This window comes from Capsella rubella, unplaced genomic scaffold (assembly GCF_000375325.1).
Source record: "Capsella rubella cultivar Monte Gargano unplaced genomic scaffold, Caprub1_0 scaffold_6, whole genome shotgun sequence".
NCBI lineage: Eukaryota > Viridiplantae > Streptophyta > Magnoliopsida > Brassicales > Brassicaceae > Capsella > Capsella rubella.
Window position 1 is genome coordinate 7,583,692 of NW_006238918.1, and position 25,365 is coordinate 7,609,056.

General features: G+C 38.2%; 3 protein-coding genes across 10 annotated transcripts; 1 reads left to right on the forward strand and 2 right to left on the reverse strand.

Annotated features, from left to right (window-relative positions):
- Nucleotides 1–76: 76 nt before the first annotated feature.
- Nucleotides 77–7,296, forward strand: LOC17882538 (DDT domain-containing protein PTM). 2 transcript variants are annotated; one of them, XM_006289630.2, is made up of 9 exons: nucleotides 77–1,251; nucleotides 1,664–2,368; nucleotides 2,573–3,494; nucleotides 3,705–3,984; nucleotides 4,140–4,264; nucleotides 4,357–4,823; nucleotides 4,915–4,943; nucleotides 5,371–5,901; nucleotides 5,999–7,296. In XM_006289630.2, exons 1-9 carry the CDS (start codon nucleotides 440–442, stop codon nucleotides 6,901–6,903), a joined length of 4,776 nt encoding a protein of 1,591 aa, XP_006289692.1. In that variant the 5' UTR covers nucleotides 77–439; the 3' UTR covers nucleotides 6,904–7,296. The 2 variants fall into 2 exon arrangements, with proteins under 2 accessions (XP_006289692.1, XP_023636448.1); XM_023780680.1 differs by having other exon boundaries at nucleotides 1,163–1,251; nucleotides 1,719–2,368.
- A 150-nt stretch (nucleotides 7,297–7,446) lies between these two features.
- On the reverse strand, nucleotides 7,447–15,981 carry LOC17884470 (AP-2 complex subunit alpha-2). Of its 4 annotated transcripts, none has more exons than XM_023780684.1 (27): nucleotides 15,514–15,981; nucleotides 14,582–14,713; nucleotides 14,125–14,250; nucleotides 13,848–13,910; nucleotides 13,666–13,763; nucleotides 13,374–13,581; nucleotides 13,101–13,172; nucleotides 12,933–13,025; nucleotides 12,469–12,570; nucleotides 12,256–12,353; nucleotides 11,720–11,801; nucleotides 11,506–11,594; nucleotides 11,280–11,385; nucleotides 11,132–11,197; nucleotides 10,852–10,958; nucleotides 10,667–10,771; nucleotides 10,445–10,565; nucleotides 10,199–10,348; nucleotides 9,828–10,058; nucleotides 9,426–9,506; nucleotides 9,130–9,294; nucleotides 8,931–9,017; nucleotides 8,718–8,843; nucleotides 8,361–8,441; nucleotides 8,214–8,285; nucleotides 8,027–8,106; nucleotides 7,447–7,941 (listed from the first exon to the last, which is right to left on the reverse strand). In XM_023780684.1, exons 1-27 carry the CDS (start codon nucleotides 15,637–15,639, stop codon nucleotides 7,776–7,778), a joined length of 3,033 nt encoding a protein of 1,010 aa, XP_023636452.1. In that variant the 5' UTR covers nucleotides 15,640–15,981; the 3' UTR covers nucleotides 7,447–7,775. The 4 variants fall into 4 exon arrangements, with proteins under 4 accessions (XP_023636452.1, XP_023636451.1, XP_023636450.1 ...); XM_023780683.1 differs by having other exon boundaries at nucleotides 9,828–10,061; XM_023780682.1 differs by having other exon boundaries at nucleotides 10,184–10,348.
- A 336-nt stretch (nucleotides 15,982–16,317) lies between these two features.
- LOC17882684 (AP-2 complex subunit alpha-2) lies at nucleotides 16,318–25,010 on the reverse strand. Of its 4 annotated transcripts, XM_006289094.2 has the most exons (28): nucleotides 24,650–25,009; nucleotides 23,830–23,961; nucleotides 23,337–23,462; nucleotides 23,061–23,123; nucleotides 22,883–22,980; nucleotides 22,592–22,799; nucleotides 22,328–22,399; nucleotides 22,161–22,253; nucleotides 21,703–21,804; nucleotides 21,490–21,587; nucleotides 21,136–21,217; nucleotides 20,913–21,001; nucleotides 20,666–20,771; nucleotides 20,516–20,581; nucleotides 20,214–20,320; nucleotides 20,021–20,125; nucleotides 19,788–19,908; nucleotides 19,528–19,692; nucleotides 19,177–19,413; nucleotides 18,696–18,776; nucleotides 18,398–18,562; nucleotides 18,206–18,292; nucleotides 17,996–18,121; nucleotides 17,611–17,691; nucleotides 17,451–17,522; nucleotides 17,252–17,331; nucleotides 17,003–17,172; nucleotides 16,318–16,624 (listed from the first exon to the last, which is right to left on the reverse strand). In XM_006289094.2, exons 1-27 carry the CDS (start codon nucleotides 24,773–24,775, stop codon nucleotides 17,013–17,015), a joined length of 3,048 nt encoding a protein of 1,015 aa, XP_006289156.2. In that variant the 5' UTR covers nucleotides 24,776–25,009; the 3' UTR covers nucleotides 16,318–16,624; nucleotides 17,003–17,012. The 4 variants fall into 4 exon arrangements, with proteins under 4 accessions (XP_006289156.2, XP_023636510.1, XP_023636509.1 ...); XM_023780742.1 differs by lacking the exon at nucleotides 16,318–16,624 and having other exon boundaries at nucleotides 16,680–17,172; nucleotides 18,209–18,292; nucleotides 24,650–25,010; XM_023780741.1 differs by lacking the exon at nucleotides 16,318–16,624 and having other exon boundaries at nucleotides 16,680–17,172; nucleotides 19,177–19,410.
- Between the last annotated feature and the right edge of the window lie 355 nt (nucleotides 25,011–25,365).

Sequence of the window (25,365 nt, forward strand, 5' to 3'; positions counted from 1 at the left end):
ACCCGATTCCCGAGTTGAACTCAGTTAAACAATAGACCACAAAATCTGCCATTAGTGAGAACTGTAGTGACACGATTGTTAAAGCTCATCTTTTTTTCTTTCTCTCTCTTTTTTGGTTTACATGAGCTCTGTAAGTGCTTCATTAATGGCGGTTATCAAAATCTAGTAAGGTTTAGCATAAATTCTATCCATTTCGAAGTTCAAAAGTGAAAGATTTCAGATTTATCGGTGGGGAGTGTTTTTTATTGTTGGATCATGGTTCTGATTTCTTTTTGCTTCAGCTTCAATTTATAGGAGTTTCGTGGATCTTAGATTTTGATGTGGCTATGCCTTATATGGTTCGATTTATGGAAAAGGAGTGATTTTTGGAATCATAGGAGAAATGGATTAACGATATTTGAATCTGGGGACTGATTTGGATCTGGTTTAGGTGGAATTGATGGAAGGAAAGGTGGCTAGACCTAGAGGTAGACCGAGGAAACGCCAGAGACCTGATGATCAAAATGGAGTGTCTAATCGAGGGAAGAGGCCGGTTTTGGAGATGAAAGTGACAGTACCTAGATCTCTTCTTGGTCGTTATGTGTTGAAGGATTTTGATGACAGTAGAGTTTCTCTTGGGAAGATAATTTCGTATAATAGTGGGTTGTATAGAGTTGATTATGAGGATGGTGAGTTTGAGGATCTGGAAACTTGTTATCTTCGTCAGTTAATTATTGGGGATAGTTACTTTGATGATGAATTACGTGTTAGAAGAAGTAAATTAGACGAATTTATACTGAAAAAGGACGAAAGGAAGAAAACAGATTACATCAAGAACAAAGGAGTTGAGCTGCAAAATCGAGTGAATGAAGTTGAGGTGCCCACATCTACTAGCCCAAGTTCTGTGGCAGAAGTTGAAAGTGGTTGTTCGTCTTCTTGTTTACCTGACTGTGAAGATAACAGAGATCCATATATAGAAACTATGTCGCCTCTTGTCCCAGTTCCACCAGTGGATTTACCTTCTTCATCAGGAACAATTTGTATCCCTGAGGAGGCTGTGGTGCATCTTTTATCTGTATACGGTTTCTTAAGATCATTCAGTGTTCAGTTATATATCCTCCCATTTGGATTGGATGATTTTGTGGGAGCATTGAATTTCGGAGGACCAAATTCTTTGCTGGATGCCATTCATGTTGCCTTGATGCGGGCACTGAAGGGTCATCTTGAAAGACTCTCCTTAGAAGGGTCTGAAGTGGCTTCGAAATTCCTGAGGTAAGCGCAGACAACTTTTGCTGTTTACAGTTTTCAACAGATGTCTTTGTTAATGTATTGTCTTGATTTTGTAACTTTATGTGTTGCTTTCCGGAGATGTTTTAAGTTTACTTTCCCATATCCTTAGTTTTTTTTCAGTGCATTAATCATTTCGTGAAACAGCAGAAGTTTGTTGGGTATATGAACTCTAAGGAAGCAGAATTGCTGACATCAAATTTAAAGCTCATGAATTCTGTTCTTTTTCTTTGTTTGTTTTAAATGTACATTTTTTATTAGCTGGGAGAGAATGGCATATGGCTGTAGAGAAACTGTAATAGAATTATCTTATTCATAGTTTAGGTGAAGTTGGTTTAGGATCTCCAATATCTTAGTGGATAACAATTCGGGGATTTTGTTGCATTACCATCTGCAGGTGCATTGATTGGAGCTTGCTCGATGCGCTAACTTGGCCTGTTTATTTGGTTCAGTACTTTTCTGCCATGGGACATGCAAGTGGGCCTCTCTGGAGAGTTTTTAATGAATACGTTGTGGAGAAAGAGTATTATTCCTCACCTGTAGTGATGAAGTTGAAGATCCTGCAAATTCTGTGTGATGATGTCTTTGATGTAGCAGATGTAAGAGCTGAAATTGATACTCGAGAAGAATCTGAAGTTGGAGTTGATCCTGATGGCGTTACTGCTGACCTTCCTGAAACTGGACCTAGAAGGGTCCACCCCAGATTTGCTAAAACCTCAGCTTGCAAGGAGAAAGAGCTTAGTGAATTTGTTGCAGTTAATCATGGGATAACTTCAATGAATGAGTCAAAAAATTTGAGTTCAAGATATACTGATGGTGGTCATGGAGATAGCTCAGATCTGGATGGGAACAGTGATGAATGTAGGCTCTGCGGCATGGATGGGACGTTGCTGTGCTGTGATGGATGCCCTTTAGCATATCACTCGAGATGCATTGGTGTGATCAAAATGTATATACCAGATGGGCCGTGGTATTGTCCAGAATGCACAATCAATAAAATAGGGCCAACTATTGCTCATAAAACGTCACTCAGGGGAGCAGTGTATTTTGGAGTGGATCCACATGGGCGACTCTTCTTGGGTACATGCAATCACTTACTGGTGTATGTTTTCGACCCCTTATTTCAGATACTGTCTTTCAAGCTGATCTTCAATTCTGTATTTTTCCATATTCATTTAGATTCTCGACAAATTGGTTTTTGCAGTCTATACTTATCATCTTGTCTAGATTTTTCTTAATGTTGGAAAACCATATTGCTTGAATTGTTTCTTAGTAGACGCTGATGAATATTTCGCTTATATTACAGGCTTAAAATTTCTGTCCATGCGGATGCAGATATTAAATACTACGATGCCACCGACATTCCAAAAGTTGCCCTGGTGCTTTTGTCTGCAACGAACCATAGAATGGAATATCTGTATATATGCAAAGCGATCTCGCAATACTGGGATCTGCCTGGAGGTTTGATCTCTTATCTGAGAGCAGTGGAGATTGATTTAGCACACATGCAAAAAGAAGGGTGCGACGAGGTGTCAGCCGTATTTAGACCTGATAGTGCAAGTAGTTCCAGTGGAAATAAAATTCAAATTGCGTTTGGCCTCCACGCATCTGCTTCAGGCTGTACTGGCAGTCCCGTATTAGGAGGACCAAGTGGAGTGCAAGAGAAGAATCTAGTTGCTGGCATTACACTCAAGGGTTCTTCATTTAAACCTCATACTTACATTAATCATTACACTAATGGAGAATTGGCTGCATCAGCTGCTGCTACTTTTGCTGTCCTATTGTCAGAGGAAACCCATGAACCTGATCTTCAAAAATTTAGTAACGCCAAGAAAGCTGCAGCGAGTAACATCTTGCTACAGGTGAAAGCATTTTCGTTAGTAGCCTTGCGTTTCTTCTGGCCAAGTCCTGATAAGAAGGAAATCACAAGGGAAAGGTGTGGATGGTGTCATTCTTGCAAACTCACTTCGGCAAGTAGGAGAGGATGCATGTTAAATGCAGCTGTAACAGGGGCCACCAAAAGTGCCATGAAAGTCTACAGTGACCTTTTTCCACTTAAAAATGGGGATGGAGTACTTTCTAGTATTGCAGCATATCTCCTATATCTGGAGGAAAGCTTACGTGGTCTCATTGCGGGGCCATTTCTTAGTGAGAGTTTTAGGTATCAGTGGCGTAAGAAGTTAGAGGAAGCTTCAACATGCAAAGCGATTAAAGCCCTCCTGCTTGAAGTAAGTATCTTTTTTTCTTTCCAAAATTTTTTGTTCGTATTCTCTTTCTTTTCCTATAAACAAATAATTGTATTTTTTCTTGTCATTTGCACTTTTCGGATTTGATGTATCACTTGTCAACCAAAAAGTGATATGTTAACAGTCCTTGGTTTGTCATTATATATGGGGTGTTTTCATTGGCATGATAGGGTTCATTTTGCTTGTTCGCAGCTTGAGGAAAACATTTGTAGTATTGCTCTGTCAAGTGACTGGCTTAAATTAGTGGATGAGTGGTTAATAGAACATTCTATATTTCAAAGCGCTCCAGTTACTGTTGCGGGCACACAGAAACATAGACCTGGTAAGAGGAGGCAGAGGAACCAGGCCGAAATTACAGCCCAAGGTTCTGATGATGATAGCTTTACTTGGTGGCGAGGGGGGAAGATATCAAAAGTTATACTCCTGAAGGCTGTCTTGTTGAAGCCTAAGAGAAGGAAAGCAGCTTCGCAAGGTAACCTTGTATGGCTATGTTTTTGGTGCTTGTCAACATTCTCACGTAAATATACAATGTTTCTTATAGTGTTTGGATACTTCTATCAGAGTTATCCTGTTTAATTTTACTTTTGGGATGGTGCTAAAATCCTTTTCCTTCTTGTTTTCCATTAGGTGGTGTGAAAAAGTTTCCGGAGTTTAGTTATAGTGATGGTTCTTACATTCCTAAAAGAAGCAGGCGGTCTATGTGGAAAGCCGCAGTTGAAAGTAGCAAAAACATATCTCAGCTTGCTCTTCAGGTTTGTCTTCTATCATCAATGCATATTCAAATGATTGTATATCTATGATTTTTTAATTGATGATCCCCTAAATTCAACTGAATCTGGGCCAGGTTAGATACCTAGATCTGAATATAAGATGGAGTGAACTTGTACGCCCAGAGCAAAACGTGCAAGATGTTAAAGGTCCAGAGACAGAGGCCACTGTTTTTAGGAACGCTAGTATTTGTGACAAGAAGATTATAGATAACAAGGTTAGATATGGAGTTGTCTTTGGGAATCAAAAGCATCTGCCATCCCGTGTCATGAAGAATATCACTGAAGTCGAGAAAACTGAAGATGGAAAGGAAAAATATTGGTTTCTTGAAGCACGCGTTCCCTTATATTTGATCAAAGAATATGAAGAAAGTTTGCATAGGGTACACATACCTTTCATCAAGAAACCGTCAAGAAAAATATCAAAGCTCCAGAAAATGCAACTTAAAGCTTCTCGAGCGAACATATTTTCTTATCTAGCCTCCCGGAGGGACAGCACGGAGAAGTGTTCTTGTGCATCATGTCATCTCAATGTTTTTGTGAGGTATTTTCATTTGCCTTCTTTCCTGTCAGGATACTTAATAAAAATTCTTATGTACCTCATTATTTTTGGTTCCCGTTCTCTATGTCCACAGGGATGCAACAACATGCAGTACTTGCCAAGGTACACTACACCTGGTTGCTGTTTTAATTTTGCAATTTAGGTTGGAGACTTTTGCAAGTTATTGGTATTTGTATGCATTTGACAAGAGATGTCATTATTTCCTATGCCGTTTTCTTTGTTTTTAATTGTTAAAGTTGCAGTATCTGTTTCCTTATCTCAAGAACAAGTAGAAAAATTCCTGCATACACATAAAAAAAGAGTTTCTTTTGTTTCCTCATCTGTATTTCTTGATGAACGAATTCTATTGCAATTCTATTTTTTGTTTGTTTCATATTTTTCGAGGATGATGTCCTCTGCTTATATTTGTTTATTTTGCTTGGTACTGAAATTCTCATGGATCTCATATTTGTTTTGTTTTTTCCATTGGCTAATTTTGCTGAAGGATTTGTAGCGATATAATCATTGATTTATTTTTTTTCCCTCTCAGGTTACTGCCACAAGGAATGTACTATGAGTACACCACACACAAGTGGGAGAGTTGAACTTTTGGTAACCTGCAAACGGTGCTACCTTGCAAGAGCCCGTTCACTAATCAATATCAATCATAGGCATCCAACAACAGCTGCTGTCCTTGTCAACAGACCACATCAAAATGCAGTCACTCAAGTCACCAAGACACAGGGTAAGAGTCTTAATCAACATGCAGTCACTCCAGTCACCAAGACACAGATTAAGCCTCTTAATCAACAGTTAGCATCTTCCGACATACGCAACACCACGTCAGGAGTTAAACAAATCACTCCTGATTCCAATTTGGCACCTAAAAGTAAACACAAAACATTGTCTTGGGGAGTCATATGGAGGAAAAAGAGCTTGGAAGACACAGGTGTTAGCTTCAGACATCAACATGTTCTGTTGGCTGCACGCTCTGGTCAGCCGAATCCGGAACCAGTTTGCTGGCTCTGCAAACTGCCGTATAATCCTGGTCTAACATATATTCACTGTACAAGCTGTGACAGTAAGAAAAGTTTACTCTAAAATTCTATATGGAAGTGTAAATTTCGTCAATGCCACCAGTTTCCTCTTACAAATCTAATCCTAGCATCTGTATGCAGAGTGGTACCATATCGAAGCGATTAAGCTCGAGGAATCGAAAATTCCTGAAGTTGTTGGGTTCAAGTGTTGCAAATGCCGTCGTATAAGATCACCAGATTGCCCTTACATGGATCCCATACTGAGGGAACAGAAGCAGATGAAACAAGTATTCTCCAGGAGGCAGAAACCTAAGAAAGGAAGTATTGGAATGGATTCTGATTCTGAAAGAATGTCTGAACCAAAAGACTCCATGCCCTCTACTCCCTCATTCCCCTTTGAAGATACGTTTGTTCCAGAGGATGATCCTCTCTTGATGTCAGTTTCAAAAGTTGAACAATCTACACCTAACAATGTGGATGTCGAATGGAACGGGGATGGTTCAGTGCCAGGACCCCAGAAGCTACAAGTTAGGAGACAAGTGAAACGTGAAGACACAGACGGGAATAGTAGTTTTTCTTACACCGAGTTTTTAATGCAACCCGAATCAATACCTATTGTGAAACCAGAAATGGAGGCAACATTTCCTGTCATGGAATGGGATGCATCTGGCAACAACAACATGGTTGAAGGCGAGCTAATGTTTGACTACGAAGACATGGAATTCGAACCTCAAACATATTTCTCTCTTACCGAGTTACTCACAACAGATGATAGTGGCCAGTGCGATGGGCATGGAGATTACAAGAATGCTTTAGGAAACATGGATAACCCGAACCCTCAGGTTGAGACAACAGTGGAACAGTGTAGAGCATTTCTCTCTGACAATACAATTCCATGTCAGATATGTATGCATGTGGATCCTGAACCTGATCTCACATGTCAGACTTGTACTATGACTATACATTCCCACTGTTCTCCATGGGAGGAGGAATCTACCTGCACGGGAGGTAGCTGGAGATGCGGTCGTTGCCGTGAGTGGCTGTAGCTGGCAGGTTTTCTCCTCCCAAAGTTAAGTTTCCATACAATTCTTTTATGTTTGCATTTTCTGGCTATAGGCCATTTGTGCTGCTTTTGGGGTTTTTAATGAAGGGAATACAAAGAGTACGTGTTGTCAAAAGAAGTAAATTAAATTTGTATGAAAATAAGTAAAAGCTCTCCTTGCAAGGCACAGGAGATAAGCTCGTATTTCTGTTGTTTCTGCAAAGGAGTCTCCGAGTTTCTTTGATGCTCGTTTTGCTTGAGAATGATACCAATACTATATATACCAAGTCTTGAATGATATTACTTGAGACCATCGGTGTTCTGGTACTGACTTAATGCCAATATTTATTTGGATACTAGAATACTTGTAATTTTGGAAAGAAATGATTCTAGAACATATCCAATTTTATACAACTCCTTAAAGTAGATAAGGTTTTTAATTGTTGAAATGTTATGCGTTTGGGATGTGTTTTGGTAATTTCCCTCCTCTAGTTACTGGATTTACTAGAGATTAAAACCTCTCAATGACATAAAATAAGACCAAACAAGGCGAGAAACAGAGATTCATTCACTTAGATAAATCATTGGAGAAACAGATTGAAAATATATAGGAACAAGAGCAAGAGCTGATCAACCACTTGACCTCACAATACAAATGTGCAGAATGAATGCAAAATTTCGTAGCTAACTCAACTCGCCCGCTTTGGATAACAGGCACAAATATGATCAAAACTAGATTTTCTATTCAACCCTCCCCCTCTCCCCATCGGTCCTACATTTACTCTCCTATCATTCCACATTTTTTGCCACACAATCTACAATAACGAAAAAAAAATATTTTTCGATATCTGCAAGTATTCTCTTACCCCAATGAAGTTAAAGTAAGCCAGCAAGCAGAGCTCCTGGATCATCAGCTAAAGCGGCCGGGCTAGGCGGTTGAGCTACAGGTGGTGTGGGTGCTGGTCCTGGTCCTGCTGCTGGAACTAGAGCTCGAGATCCCATTGGTATAGTGATTAATTGTTCCTTGATGAATTCTTTCAACCTGTGGATAAAAGAGGTCAATAAATGAAGAGGAACAAAAACTGTGTTTGAAGCTGAATTCCTGTTAAGAGGCAGAGATATCATACTCAAATGTTAGAGTAGGATCTCCAGAGCCTACAGTCAGTCGCAGTTGGGTTCTGTCTGCTGGGTCTGTTTCAATTCTTGCCTAAAAATCACAAAACTTGAACAATGTCACACAACAGACTCTTTGAGAGTGCAATAACTGAGGACAAGTGCCAAAACCAGTATGAGAAACTTGGGTAAAATGCTCACCAAACAGAGCATGGCTCCTGTACTTTCTGAGTAGAAGGTTGTACTTGCCACTAGATTATTAGGGTTTGGATCCTGCAACAGAAAACATTACAGTTAATTTAAAGGGTGTGCAACAAGCATGTGGGAGATTGTAACCAAATTACTTACAAGCCCAGGGCATATCGTCACATGGAAACTGTTGAATAGATTTGCCATTTCCGGAAGAGCAAGTGGTCTTACACCTCTAACCTGAAAGAAGTTGAAGTTTCAGATTACTGTATATAACAGGTTACCGTAATGCTGCATTAACAAGCATATGTAGACATGTTGGAAGTCCTGCATGAGTGATTTGGGCCACTTAAACGATCATTAGTGGATATTGCAGTTATCTACAAGCGTTGTGATTAAACTCAAAATTCACTAATTTCATTTAAAAGAAAATTCTCAGGAGAATTTTACTTCTTTCCTGCACTACTCAAATACTTTTCTTTGATATTTGGCCAGAGAAGATGTGGAGATACATACAACTTCTTGAAGTTTCAAGGGTGGCCCTGAAAGTGCTCTCCATTGCGGGAAGAATTCTTCAGATGTCAATTGCAGAGGTTGAAGAAACTTATTCAAGGTTGCTGGGATTCTTAGTTTTGCACTAACCTATAAATATCCAGCATGTCAGAAAGAGTCGCACATACTATCATACTAAATAAACCATTCACCAAAAAGGACAGTTGCAGTAAGTACCAGGTTTGTACCAAACTTGTAGGAGAAATCCAAAACCGCAACATCCCTACTAGGGCGGATGTTCATCACTTCAAGTGGGGATTGTACCTATAATTATGAAAGAAATTACAACACTTAGTAAAGTACGCAGAAATGAGTAGAAATTGACAGACTGAGACATGGAGTAGTAAATTGGAAAAAAATCAACAAACAAATGTACCTGTGCTCGAGGAGGAATCGTATCAGGTACTGGAGACAGATCTAGTCTTAAATGGGCAGGGGGTAGTATCAAAGCTTGGACTGATGTAAGTGGAGAAGTATTCTTGTTTCCCATGAAGAGAACAAGTCTCCCATGGTGTCCTCTCCATTCAGCTTTGATGCCAATCTGAGGAATATAAACAATCAACATAATGAGGAACATAAGAAAGCTCAAAAAGTAGGAGCCTTGCCTGTCAGCAATCTGCGTACTGAATAGATACAAGCAGCGAGAAAAGAAATGATATAGGAAAAACAAACCTGGATATGAGGATCCTCGTATAAGACACCACTGTCTTTCAAACATAGAGCATGAAATCTCTCGGCAATATTTCCGATCAGCTGTTAGAGGAAAAAAGTGTATAAGAAAACAATTCTAGCATGTCAACAGTACTATGGAGTACAATAATGATTTGGTTTCTTCTATTGATATCAATTGTAAATGTATACAATGTCGATTACGACAAATCCACCAAGTTTAGCAGCTGTAATATTATTATGTGAAACAACTCCTGAGAAGATTAGAACTGTGAAATAGAACCTCTCAGGTAGAATTCCATCTAATTGTAATACCATTTCCAAATAATTTACAAAAAGAGGAAACAGAAATTAGAAGTATAACTTCATCCATGCCAAAGAAACCAAAGAAGAAGAAAAGAATACCTCCACTGAATTTGCTTGCTCTTCAACGGGTACAATGGCGGAACCATCAACTTCATCTGGAACACCTTCTGCCCGTGTGGGGCCATGTTGTTCGGTAGAGACAGATCCAGGTGGAGCCTCTATCGCAAGAGGACCAAGCAGGTCACTTAGGAGATCAGGTGATGGAGTTTGTGGATCTATATTACTAGTTCCATATGGCTGAGAGAGAGATCGAGCCACTGAATCAGGGTCCTGCTAGACATGCAAGGAAATACAGACTGTCAGAGATAATAAGATAAAATTAGGTGCTATATAAAGACAAAGCACAAGAACAATGTCTCGTCAACTGGAGCCTACAAAGAGAAGTAAATACTTACTGTGCTTCCACTTACAATTGGCACCTTCAAAGGTGGGGGTGCCCCATCAACAGGTTGTGGGTCAGCCAAAACCAAAGCATTTGAAGGCTGTTGTTGTGTTCTAAGCTTGATGGCACTCTGGTCTGCGGTATCTTCAACGTCTTCTGCCTTTTTAATCAATGAAGACTATGGAAGAGACACGGAAAATAATCCAGCATCAGATCTATTAGCACAAACGTCCTTTCAAAGTAACATTCATAGAATCATAAATAATTTTGAAACCTGGCGCTCTGGGAATTTTGGCATTTCGGCTAATACATCCATAAATGCAGCCCCTTTTTTACTCAATTCAAAATATTCAACTGCCCTCTGTTGTATCTCCACATCAATACAACTCTCATACCTGCCGAAATAAAACTCTTTTAGGAAACTTGATTTGATTACCAAAAAATAACAGAACATAAAATGAGACTGGTAAAGGACAACAAGGTTAGCTACACTCACTTTTTAAATACAGCCCAAATTTTTTTTTGCAGTTCTGGATCCGGGGGTTGAGTGTGCATAAGAAGCTTTGCATATGTGGAAAGAAGAATAGGAATCGTGGGAGTCCTGAGGAAATAGTAGAAGAGGCATTTTAAGACATACCCAAAGACAAGAAGAACACAATGAGGAGTTTGTATTGTCCTTACGACACTGTGGGAAGCTTCTCATGTAAGATGCTAAAGAGTTCAGTAGCACTGCATCCAGGTTGTCTAGCTAAAAGGTGACCATACTCCCCCAAAATATAAGCACTGACCTGAAATATAGAAAATGACCAAAAAGTTCGTATTAAGCATTGATATTTTCTACTTTTCAATTCAGAACAGACAATAGCAAGGTAGTAACTCTAGTTACCCAGTTAAAGTTATATTATAACTAATCCGAATATGCAATATAAAGATTTTTTAATGAGAAACGAGAATGTACAACCTTCAACATGGTCTCATGTATTGCGACTTTGTCCAGATATTCTCTTGCTTTTGATGCGGCATAAGGCTGTCAGATCAAAGAAAATTGTAAGCAACTTTCGAATGTTTTATTAGGATAAACAATATATTTCTCCTAACAATTTTGAAACCTGAAGGTCTTCATTATTTGTTACAAACTGAACCACACGAAACCAAATGTCATCACTAACGAAATCCCCAGCCTTGTCGATCAACTGAAGGATCACATCAACATACCTGAGAACATCAAAATTAGAATCTTTGACCAACTGCTAGTGTAAGGGTCTAAAGGTCACTGTAACCAAAATTGTCTGCATGAAAAAAGTGTACATATACTTTTTGTGGAGTTCTCCTTACCATGATAGATCAGGAGCAAACTTCTCAGCAAGAATAGCAGCTTTAAGTGATAATTCCTCCCGCATGGAAAACTCTGCTGTGCTAAGATACTGTAATGTATATTTGGGTTTCATGTAAGCTTAAACACTACATAATCCTTCCTTTGTGATAAACTTATCAAGTCATAAGGACACTATAAATAAAATATCAATTTGAAGCAAGGTCAAACACTTACTTGCAACAACTCTTCGACTATATCCTTTGCATTTGACACATCGCACATTCCATAGAGCAAATCAAGAGCACGCCTACGAATACTGCAGAAATTTCAACCAATAATGAGTCTGATAGAAATAGCAAAAGAACCAAGAGAATATAAATTAAACTATTGGATCTTAAAACAGAATACACCATTTGCAACTGAAATAGGATTAAGACCAAATGGACTGTCGTACTCGATCTTATTATTAAAAAAGTTCATCTTATTATTAAAAAGGTCAAAGAAACAGTACTTACCTATTGGATTCCATTGCCTAAGAGTTTCATATACAACTCATGTCACTAATTTTAATTCTGGCTGAATTGATCTTAAATCCACATCTACTCTTTTTTTTCCCCTCAAATCCACATTATATGGTATACTGAATCAATGACCGATTTCATGATTAAAAAAAATTGTCCTACTGGTTCCAAGTTTGAGCAGTAAAAGAGATACTGATCCGGGTACACAAGCCATAAAAGCTGATGCTGAGATGGCAAATCTAAACAAACCTGATATCAGGGTCTTTCAAGGAAGTAATTATCTGAGACTGATGCTTCTTTATGATATCTTGAACATCTGTGACCATCAGCATTCGTGTCATATTTTCCTGCAATGTTTTCAATACATGCATCATGAGAAGCCCCATAGTGCACCACCAAACACTTTACAAATTACTGTTCTAGCTAGGCTTAGATACAGGAAGTGGGTATCTGAGATCTTACCAAGCCTAGATATCTGATGTTGGGTTCCCGGACAGAAATAAACTTGCCAAGAAGAGCAACACACTGTGACATCATTTCCTTCTCCGCATCAAGATGCATGACCTATATTGGAACACATTAATAAGTTAGGAGGTTGCATACTGTAATTCAGCAAAAGCAAGTCAACTATCCATGATATAACTCTCAAAAATAGCGTCGAAACCTTCAAGCAGAGAAAGTCATATAACTTACTTTTAAACAAGAAAAAAAAATACAGACACATGTAGGTTTCACCAGCAAGGCAAAAAAAAAACCATTAAAAAAGATCCATGCACAAGTCAGTATTCTGTTTTGAGTAAATGTAATTTAACCGGAAGTTGAGGAGGTGTGTGTGAAGGGGAAGGGGAAGGGGAATGGGAGAGAGACAAGTGCACTAGTAAAATTCATGGTATCAACTTTTTTCCCCAGCTGCCTTAAGAACTTACCAGGGCTAGAGCTTCAAACAGCACAGCATGAGACGCATTGTTCTTATTCACATTTTTCACAACATCTGTCCCCATCAATATTCGCTGAAGGACCTGAAATTTCCATGAAATGCCATGAGAGAGAATTCAAAGATATATATAAGAGTTTTACACAAGAAAAAACTGAACCTCAAAGAGAGCTTTTCTGATACTGGGATCTTCAATGGTTGGAAAATATTGAAGAGCCCTCATTGCCTTAACCTGTACTAACCAAAGATATATATATAAGTATCCAAGACACCTTTAACTGAGCAACAAAATACACCAAAGCTGGGTCAAGCCTCTACGTCTATAAGCTAATTCTATATAAAAGGTTTATAATGCATGGGATTGGAAAAAGGATGTGACTAAAAAAAATTTAAGCTATGTTAAACAAGACTAAATAAGCCAGTTAAGACAAACCTGCAGCCAAGGAGATGGAATGCCATAGTACGTGTACTCCTGAGGAACGTCCTGGTTCCTAGCAAGACGTTCCAGTATTTTGACACATTTAGGTAGACAACTTGAGTACGCCTCATGATTATTAGATACCAGAGCCACAAGAAGACTTGTAGAAGATGTCAACACACCAAGATCTCGTTCATCCAAAAGTTGTGCCATACGATCCGCCCTGAAAGTATATGGCAATGAGAATATATATAAAAGATGTAGGAGAAAAATCAAACAACCAGTAACCCCAGAGTATTAAACATACCAGCCATCCACGTTGACAGCATCAGGATTTTTACGGAATAAGCGCAGTAGGCATAGTGCTGCTTTTTTCCTTACGAGAGGTCTACAACTACTAGAAATCTGCAGCAAACAAGCTCCATAATATTAATATGATTACTTCTATTGAAGAAAACCCATAACCTGTCATCTTTAGGAGTTACTTACAAGTAGCTTTTGAACATCAGGTGCCAATGATTCAGAAAAATCTCTTCCACCAATATTTCCAACCTACAGGACGAAGTAAGCATTGCAGGGTAAGAGAGCATAAAAGGAAGCACCAGTTTATTGAAGTAAATGACTTTGAATCGTGAAATGGTAGAGCACAAAAGATATAATGTATCCAACGACTTCGAATAAAACAGTCATTTAACTGCATCTCATCATTAGAAAGACCTCAGTATGCTCTCAGATTTAATCTCAGAATAGAAAAACGATCACATACCAAGGTCAATGCTAGGCACTGGAAAGTCTCATTCCGACCAATAATATCGTTCCGCACTGTATTTATTGCCAACCTCAAAAAGTCATGGTTCTCATTGAGCAAGCAAGATGTAACAATGTAGCCAACCTGTAATCATTGATGGAAATTTTAATACCAGCAACTTAGGTAGGGAGCATAAAAGAATAAATTAAAATTCAAACCCTTGGGATACAATGCATGGTTAAGAGTACCTAAGATATTACTAAGTAACTCATGCGTATAAGCAAATGACTCCAATACTTAACCAGGTCCAGTCAAACTGCATAAGTTCTAAGCACGAGAAATAGTATCTAGATCTAGCTTTCCACTATATCTAGCTTTGACAACTAGACTTGAATCAAACAAATTCCCCCACCTATACTCTTCTCCTAGCCTTCGAAGCAATTTCATTTCTTGAGCAAACAAAACGATGGTTTACCTGCTTTTCTGGATACTTTGGTGCAGATATAAGAGAAACTGCCTCCATATGGCCAAAATCCACATCATAGCCTAGCATATGTATATAAAGCATTTTCCAGACATATTTCTTCTTTTTATATGGTGTCAAAACCTGTAAAATGAAAAATAAAAATGGAGAAAGATATCAAAGAGTGCATGATTAACTATTTTATTCATTTCTACAATGAAACTCAAAAATAAACCTGGTATTGGTACAACTGGCCACACATGGACACTACAGGCCGGCTACAGATCTTCTACTTAGGGTATGGAACCAACATTTTACCCAAAACGTCTTACATCAACACAGCTTACTGAACTACAGAATTCGCTATTCCAATCTTTCAGTAACCTTGATTTCTTTCCTTAGACCATTACTACATAACCCAATTTACTGCCTGGCTATCATTTCCTTCTAGTTCCAAAATATGCTCAGATATTCAATGTTCTTATACAATTTCACTGATCACTCGGAAGAAGAATTAACAAGTAGTAGTTTATTGTCTCCCATCTATCAACTTGAAATACACAAATGACATTCCAAGTAGAAAGCAGTAGTAGTGATGTTTCAAAAGGTAGAATAATGGCTAATCACCAAGGATTATACAACAGAAACATTATACTGCCATTCCAGGTACATAATTTGTGTTAAGTAAAAACTTTACACTGAGCAACTCTGGTTTTCCCGATTAGAAAAATTCGGGGAATCTTGATTCAACTACATTCTTTTCTAACTTCCTCATCAACCTAATAGCTCTAACTGATTCTAAGTGAAACAATAGAATAAGGTAGCTGCAAAGGAGAAATCTCTAATATCAATATAGAACCTCAGCGGCTACTTGGACACTGACTTATCTCTCCCAGTTGAGAATAAGAGATAGAAAACAAAAAAGGGAGGTAATTGACACAAACCTTCTCATTCTTGAAGCATGTGCGTATGTTTCCGAGCTCTTTATCAACTCGGAGTCTCTCCGCTTCCTTGTTCTGGCAATTACGAATGTCACTAATAAATACGGAGAGACCTCTCATTCCGCTCATGGTGGAGCCGAATCCTTCAAATCCGCCGCCGCTTCACACGGCGCAGATCCAAACTCGCGATACCAGATCTAACTACGACGTGAACCCGTAGACTACAGATGAAACATAAGCAATTCGCGAAAGCTGAGATCGAAACCCTAATCTAGAAACGGGAAATGGCACCTCCAATTGGAAGAAAATTCAAAAGCTAAGTGATCTGAAGACGACGACGATCTCAGAAACGGGGAGGAGTGAGACGACTTTTACTTTTCTTTATTTACAACTATGACAATCCAATTTTGTTTAATTTTGTTTTAGACAATTTTTGGTAAACCTATGGATTTCGAAAATCCGAAATTTATGCGTCTAGGCATTGGGACTGAATTTGAGAATTTATAAGTTTGTGTACTATTTTGTCAAAAAATCGTCTTCTGCTACTTATTTGGGTAATATTTTTTTTGTTTATTTATTTAAAATTACCGTTTTCGGTCACGGTAAATGCAGATGGTATATTTTAGTGCACCCTGGGATAATCGGGTTGTGAATTCGGGTCATGCCGTTGGTGTTTTATTCAAATTTGACGCAAGCTCACAAACATCCCGAATCAATGCCTGTTGTGATTTGTGAAACCAGAAATCGAGGCAACATTGCATGTCATGGAGACATGATATGGGATGTATATGGAATGATATGGCAATGACAACAACAAAATAGTTAAAGGCTAGATAAAGTTTTGAGTCTTGACTAGGACAACATGTAATTCGAACCCCAAATATATTTCTCGCTGACCGGGCTACTCAAAGGAGATGATAGTGACAAGTGCAATGGATATAGAGATTACATGGATGCTTCAAGAAACAAGGATAACCGAAACACTCAAGGTGAGACAATGGGACAGAGCACACCCTTCTCTTAATGACAATACAATTCTGTGTCGGATATGTATGCTTGGGATTGAGACGATATTGTACACTTCTTTATGAAGTTTGGAACATCTTTGTAAAACCTAGTAGTCATATGATTTGATGATTATAAGTATGATATGACTAGATTAGAATCTCTAGTGCAAAAAATAGACCTTCTCTCACATAAATAATGAAGAAACTGACTGAGAATATTTAGGAACAGGAAAAAAGCTTATACAACCACTGATCTCACAATACAAATGTGCAGAATGAACGCAAAATTTTGTAGCTAACTCAACTCACCCGCTTCGGATAACAGGCACAAATATGATCAAAAACTAGCTTTCTATTAAACCCTCCCCCTCCTCCCTCTTTCTCCCTTTTCTCTACATTTACTCTCCCATCATTCCATATTTTCAACATTACATTCTACAATAACGGAAAAAAAAAACTTTCGACATGTGCAAGTAATATCTTACCCCGATCAATTTAAAGTAAGCCAGCAAGTAGAGCTCCAGGATCATCAGCTAAATTCGCTGGGCTAGGCGGTTGAGCTACAGATGGTGCTGGTCCTTGTCCTGCTGCTGGAACAATAGCTCGAGATCCCATTGGAATTGTAATAAGCTGTTCCTTGATAAATTCTTTCAATCTGTACATAAAAGAGGTCGGTCAACAACTGCAGATGAAAACAAGTTGTGTCTGAAGTTGAAGAGGCAGAAATGTCATACTCAAATGTAAGGGAAGGATCCCCAGAGCCTACTGTCATCCTCAATTGGGTTCTGTCCGCTGGGTCTGTTTCTATTCTTGCCTGAAAATTACAAAACACGAACAATGTCACACAACAGACTTTTGAGAGCGTAGTATTATGTGTATGTATAAGAAATTTAGAACAAGTGCCAAAACCAGTAGGAGAAACTTAGTTCTCACCAAACAGAGCATGGCTCCTGTACTTTCTGAGTAGAAGGTTGTGCTTGCCACTAGATTATTAGGGTTTGGATCCTACAACAGAAAACAATACAAGTTAATTTAAAGGTGTGCAACAAGCATGTGGGATGAAAAAAACTGAGATCGTAAACAAATTACTTACAAGCCCAGGGCATATCGTCACATGGAAACTGTTGAAAAGGTTTGCCATTTCCGGAAGAGCAAGAGGTCTTACACCTCTAACCTGCAAGACATTGCAGATTCGGATTATGATACATGTTTAAGTAATACTGCATTAACAAGCATATGTAGAAGTGTTGAAAGTCATCTATCAACATTTTGAGTGACAACATTTTGAACGAATCATCAATGGATATCGGATGCTATCTATAAGTGCTGTGATTTAGCAAGAACGATCATTAGTCTGTTACAAGGATTTTACAGAGAAAGAGAATTCACTAATTTCTTGGAAAAAAAATATTAGGATCATTTTTACTTCTCTCATGCACTATTTGATATTTGGTCAGATAAGCTGAGGAGATACATACAACTTCCTGAAGTTTCAAGGGTGGCCCTGAAAGTGCTCTCCACTGTGGGAAGAACTCTTCAGATGTCAATTGTAGAGGTTGAAGAAACTTATTCAAGGTTGCTGGGATGCGTAATTTGGCACTGACCTATAAATATTCAGCATATCAAAAAGAGGCATAGAAACTATTATACCAAAACCATTCACCAAAAAAGAAGGTAGCAGTAAGTACCACGTTTGTACCAAACTTGTAGGAGAAATCCAAAACCGCAACATCTCTACTAGCGCGGATGTTCATCACTTCAAGTGGAGATTGTACCTATAACCATGAAATAAATTGCAACACTTAGTATACACAGAAATGAGTGGAAATTGACGGATTGAGTAATAAATTGAAAAAGAAAAAAACAACAAACAAAAGTACCTGTGCTCGAGGAGGAATTGTATCAGGTACTGGAGACAGATCTAATTTTAAATGGGCAGGGGGTAGTATCAGAGCTTGGACTGATGTAAGTGGAGAAGTATTCTTGTTTCCCATGAAGAGAACAAGTCTCCCATGGTGTCCTCTCCATTCAGCTTTGATGCCAATCTGAGGATACCAACAATTACATAACGTGGAACATAATAAAGCTAAAAAAAAAATAGGAGCCTTTCCTGTCTGCAATCTGCGTACTAGAATAGATAAAAGCAGCGAGAAAATAACTGAGATTAGAAAAATAAACCTGGATATGAGGATCCTCATATAAGACACCACTGTCTTTCAAACATAAAGCATGAAATCTCTCGGCAATATTTCCGATCAGCTGTTAAAGAAAACAAAAGTGTATAAGAAAACAATTCTAGCATGTCAATAGTACTATGATGTACAAAAATGGTTTGGTTTCATTTACTGATATCAACTGTAAATCTATACAATGTTAATTACGACAAGTCCATCAAGTTTAGCACCTGTAACATTATTATGTGAAAATAAAAATCTAGAAACTCCTCAGAGAGTATTATGTGAGAAGAACTTCTCAGGTAAATTCCATCTAAGTAAACATTATAACATTTCCAAGTAATAAATACAAATGAGGTAACAGAACGGAAAAATGACCGATAATTTAAAAACATAGGGAAATAATTATCTTGAAGAAAGTAGAAGTATAATTCTATCCATGCTAAGATATACTATGCTAAAGAAAGCAAAGGAAGAAGAAATACCTCCACTGAATTTGGTTGCTCTTCCACAGGTACAATGGCGGAACCATCAACTTCTTCTAGAACTCCTTCTCCCCCTATGGGACCATGATGTTCAGTTGAGACAACTCCAGGTGGAGCCTCTATTGCAAGAGGACCGAGCAGGTCGCTAAGGAGATCGGGTGATGGAGTTTGTGGATCTATATTACTTAAAGTTCCATTAGGCTGAGAGAGAGATCGAGCAACTGAATTGGGGTCCTGCTAGACAAGTAAGGAAAAACAGACTGTGAGAGATAATAAGATAATAGTATGTGCTATATAAGACAGAGCACACAAAACATGACTCATTCGGGGCCTACAAAGAGAAGTACTCACCATGCTTCCACTAACAATTGGAACCTTCAAAGGTGGGGGTGCCCCGTTAACAGGCTGTGGGTCAGCCAAAACCAAAGCATTTGAAGGCTGTTGTTGTGCTCTAAGCTTAATGGCACTCTGGTCTGCGGTGTCTTCAACGTCTTCTGCCTTTTTGATCAATGAAGACTATGGAAGAGACACAGAAAAAAAACCAGCATTAGATCTATTAGCACAAACGTCCTTTCACAGTAACTCATAGAGTCATAAAATGTTTTACAAACCTGGCGCTCTGGAAATTTTGGCATCTCAGCTAATACATCCATAAAGGCAGCTCCTTTTTTACTCAACTCAAAGTATTCAACTGCCCTCTGCTGTATTTCTACATCAATACAACTCTCATACCTGCCAAAACAAAATTTTTTTAGGAAATTCGATTGGATTACCAGAAAATATAAACAGAACATAAAATAATAAGCAAAATATTGGGAAGGACAACAAGGTTTGCAAGTCTCACTTCTTAAATACAGCCCAAATTCTTTTTTGCAGTTCTGGATCGGGGGGTTGAGTGTGCATAAGAAGCTTCGCATATGTGGAAAGAAGAATAGGAATGGTGGGAGTCCTGAGAAAAGAAAAAAGGGAAAAGAGGAAGCATTTAAGACATACCCAAAGAGAAGAAGAGCACAATGCAGCATTTGTGTTGCCCTTACGATACTGTGGGAAGCTTTTCATGTAAGATGCTAAAGAGTTCACTTGCACTACATCCAGGTTGTCTAGCTAAAAGGTGACCATACTCCCCCAAAATATAAGCACTGACCTGAAAATTAGAAGATAACCAATATTTTGGTATTAAGCATTCTTATTTTGTACTTTGCAAACAATTTAGATACAGATATAACTGTATCAGAATGTGTAGCAAGGTAGTAGCTCTAATTCCAATTTAAATTACATTATTATTTATCAGCAATATGCAATATAGAGAATGTGTTAATGGGAAGCGAGAATGCACAACCTTCACCATGGTCTCATGTATTGCGATTTTGTCCAAATATTCTCTTGCTTTTGATGCGGCGTATGGCTGTCATATAAAAAACAGTTGTAAGCTTTCTGAGTGTCATGAGTAGGATAAACAATATAATTTATCCTAAAAACGTTTTTAAACCTGCAGGTCTTCATTATTTGTGACAAACTGAACAACACGAAACCAAATATCATCGCTAACAAAATCCCCAGCCTTGTCGATCAACTGAAGGATCACATCTACATACCTGAGAACATCAAAGTTAACATCTCAACCAGTTGTTTGTGTAAGGATCTAAAAAGTGACACCAAATGGCCAATGCATGTCACTGTAACCAAATTGTGTGCATGAAAAAGGTGTGCATATACTTTTTTCGAGTTCTCCTTACCATGATAGATCAGGAGCAAACTTCTCAGCTAGGATAGCAGCTTTAAGTGATAATTCCTCCCGCATAGAAAACTCTGCTGTGCTAAGATACTGCAATGTATTTTTAGGTTCCATGTAAGCTTAAACACTACACAACTTAATCCTTCCTTTCTGTTAAACTTCACAAGTCATAAGGAGATTACAAATCAAGAAAATATCAATATGAAGCAAGGTCAAAGAATTACCTGCAACAACTCTTCGACTATATCCTTTGCATTTGACACATCACACATCCCATATAGCAAATCAAGAGCTCGTCTACGAATACTGCAGAAAGTTGAAACCAATAGTGAATCTGATACCATTAGCAAAAGAGCCAAGAGAATATAAATCAAACTATTTATTCTTGAAACAGAAGCCACAATTTGCAACGGGAATAGGATTAATACCTAATGGACTTAAGATAAAAATAATAGAGCTATGACTGATTTCATGATTAAAAAAATTGTTGTTCTGGTTCCAAACTAGAGCATTAAAGAGGTACTGATCCGGGTTCACAAGCCATAAAAGCTGATGCTGAGATGGAAAATTAAACTAACCTGATGTCAGGGTCTTTCAAGGAGGTGATTATCTGAGACTGATGCTTTTTTATGATATCTTGAACATCTGTGACCATCAGCATTCGTGTCATATTTTCCTGCAATGTTTTCAATACATGCATCATGAGAAGCCACATAGTGCACCACCAAACACTTTACAAGTTACTGTTCTAGCTAGGCTTAGATACAGGAAGTGGGTATCTGAGATCTTACCAAGCCTAGATATCTGATGTTGGGTTCCCGGACAGAAATAAACTTGCCAAGAAGAGCAACACACTGTGACATCATTTCCTTCTCAGCATCAAGATGCATGACCTATATTGAAACAGATTAACAAGTTAGGAGGTTGCACACTAAGCCAGAGATTGTTGAGCAAACTCACAACTATCCATGATAAACCTCTTAGAAATAGTGTCAAACCTTCACGCAGAGCAAGTAATATTATTTACGTTCAAACAAGAATAAGAACCGACAAAGAATTCAAACACACGAAGTTTCTCCAGCAAAGCCAAAAAAATATTTTAAAATATTCAAGCACACATTAGTATTCTGTTTTGAGTAAATGTGATTGAACCAGAAGTTAAGGAGGTGTAAAGAGGAATGGGATAGAGATTGGTGCACTAGTAAATTTCATGGCATCAAATTTTTCCTCAGCTGTTTCACGAACTTACCAGGGATAGAGCTTCAAACAGAACAGCATGAGATGCATTGTTCTTATTCACATTTTTTACAACATCTGTTCCCATCAATATTCGCTGAAGGACCTGAAATTTCCATGAAATGTCATGAGAGAGAATACAAAATTTTTTTTTAAAGATTTACACAAGAAAAAATGAACCTCAAAGAGAGCTTTTCTGGTACTGGGATCTTCAATGGTTGGGAAATATTGAAGAGCCCTCATTGCCTTAACCTGTACTAATCACAGATATATAAGTATCCAAGGTACCTTTAACTGAGCAACAAAAATACACCAAAGCTGGGTCAAGCCTCTTTATAGGCTTATTTCACATAAAATGTTTAAAAGCAGGGGAATGGAAAAAGATGTGACTAAAAAAAATACAGCTATGTTAAACAAGACTAAATAAGCTGGGTTAAGACAAACCTGCAGCCAAGGAGATGGAATGCCATAGTATGTGTACTCCTGAGGGACGTCCTGGTTCCTAGCAAGGCGTTCCAATATTTTGACACATTTAGGTAGACAACTTGAGTACGCCTCATGATTATAAGATACCAGAGCTACAAGAAGACTTGTAGAGGATGTCAAGACACCAAGATCTCGTTCATCCAAGAGTTGTGCCATACGATCCGCCCTGAATATACATGACGATGAGGATATATGAAAGATGCACGAGTAAAACCAAACAACCAGTAACCCCAGAGTATTAATACATACCAGCCATCCACGTTGACAGCATCAGGATTTTTTCGGAATAATCGCAGTAGGCATAATGCTGCTTTTTTCCTTACAAGAGGTCTGCAACTACTAGAAATCTGCAGCAAACAAGCCCCATTTAATATTTTCACTTATATTGAATATAACCCATAGCTTGTCGTCCTTTGGAATCACTTACAAGTAGCTTTTGAACATCAGGAGCCAATGACTCAGCAAAATCTCTTCCACCGATATTTCCAACCTACAGGACAGAGAAAGCATGGCAAGGTAAGAAAGCTAGGAAAAACTAATACCAATTTAATGTAGTAAAAAGGCTTTAAATCATGCATAGAGCACGAAAGACATAATGTATTCAAAGACTTTCACTAAAACAGCCATTTAACTACATCTCTTAATCAGAAAGACCTAACTATGCTGTAAGATCTCAACGTAGTATGGACAAGAGACCACATACCAAGGTCAGTGCTAGGCATTGGAAAGTCTCATTCCGACCGATAATATCGTTCCGCACTGTATTTATTGCCAACCTCAAAAAGTCATGATTTTCATTGAGCAAACAAGATGTAACAATGTAGCCAACCTGTAATCATTGATGAAAAGTTTAATACCTGCAAATTAGGTCAGGAACATAAAACAATATAAATTGAAAACGCAAACCCTTGGGATACAAGAATAGTTCCTGGTTAAGAGTTGCTAAGAAGTTACTAAGTAAGTCATGCATATAAATAAATGCCTCCAATACTATACCAAGGCCATCCAAACTGAATAAGTTGCAAGGGCGTGAAATAGTATCAAAGTCTACCATTCCACTATCTTCTGAGTTTTTTTTTTTTCTTTTTTTGAGCTTAATCACTAGACTTGAATCAGAGAAATACCCCCACCTATTCTCTTCTCCTAGCCTTAGAAAGCAATATTTCATTTCTTGAGAAAACAAAACATCGACTTACCTGCTTTTCTGGATACTTTGGCGCAGATATAAGCGAAACCGCCTCCATATGGCCAAAATCCACATCGTAGCCTAACATATGTATATAAAGCATTTTCCAAACATATTTCTTCTTTTTATATGGTGTCAAAACCTGTAAAATATAAAACAACGAGGAGAAAGTAATCAAAGAGTGCATTTAATTCATTTCTAAAATGAAACTCTTTCTACGAATAAATCTGGTGTTGGTCCAACTGGCCACACATGGACACTACAGGTCGGCTACAGCTCTGCTACTTATGGTATGGAACCGGAATTTCACCGCGACATCAACATAACTCTTCTTAATTAGCTATTGTAAATCTTTCAGTAACCCTTCATTCTTTCCTTAGACCATCACTACATAACCGAAGTTACTGCCTGGCCTTTCTTTCCTTATAGCACTCTAATATAATTATGTTCTTAAATAAACATAGAATAGTTTATAGTCTTCCATCTATCAACTTGAAATATACTCACGACATTCCATTAGAAAGCAGTAATGATGTTTTAAAGAGTAATAAAATGGCTAGCTATACAACGGAAACACTACACTGCATCTTTGTTTCAACTACATTCTTCTCTAACTCCTTTTATCAACCTATCCTCATCTCTAACATAAGGAATTCTAATTAATTTTTAAGTAAAACAATCTCATAAGGAGAAGTATCTCACATATCTGTAATCAATACAGAACCTCAAGGGATACTTGGACACTGAATTACCACTCTCAATTGAGAATATAATACAGATAAAACAAAAAAAGAAGATAATGGACTGCCCACAGAGAAGAAGCCTCAAACCTTTTCATTTTTGAAGCATGTACGTATGTTCCCGAGCTCTTTATCAACTCTGAGTCGCTCGGCTTCCTTGTTCTGGCAATTACGTATGTCGCTAATGAAGACTGAGAGACCTCTCATTCCGGTCATGGTGGAACCGAGTCCCGCAGATCCACCGTCCTCCGCCGCCTCACACGGAGCAGATCGAAACTCACCAAACCGGATCTACCAAGGAAGTAAAATCGCAAACTAGAGCTGAAGCATAAGCAAATTCGCTGGGAGCAGAGATCGAAACCCGAATCCAGAAACGTAAATAATGACACCTCCGATGGAAGAAAATTCAAAAGGAGAGAGTGATCTTTGCACACGAGGAGAGAGAAGCCTGCGGGGGAGAGTCAGACGACTTATACTTTTCTTTATTTACAACTAATGACTGTTTAATTTTTTTGTGTAATTTTGGAAAATCCTAAATTGACTCGTCAAAAAACAAAATTACGCGTCTAGGCCTTTGGACTCAATTTGATAATTTATAAGTTTGCGTACTATTTTGTCAAAAACTCGTCTCCTTGCACCCTCTAGGGTAATATTTTATTTACTGCAGCTCATTAATTCGTTTCACTTTTACTTTGTCGCGGTGAATGCATTCAATTTTACGATGAGAAATCGGGTTAGCTCGGGTCGGGTCATGCCGTTGTTGTGTATATGGGCTAAGCTTTGTCCCACCACAATATTTATGGGAC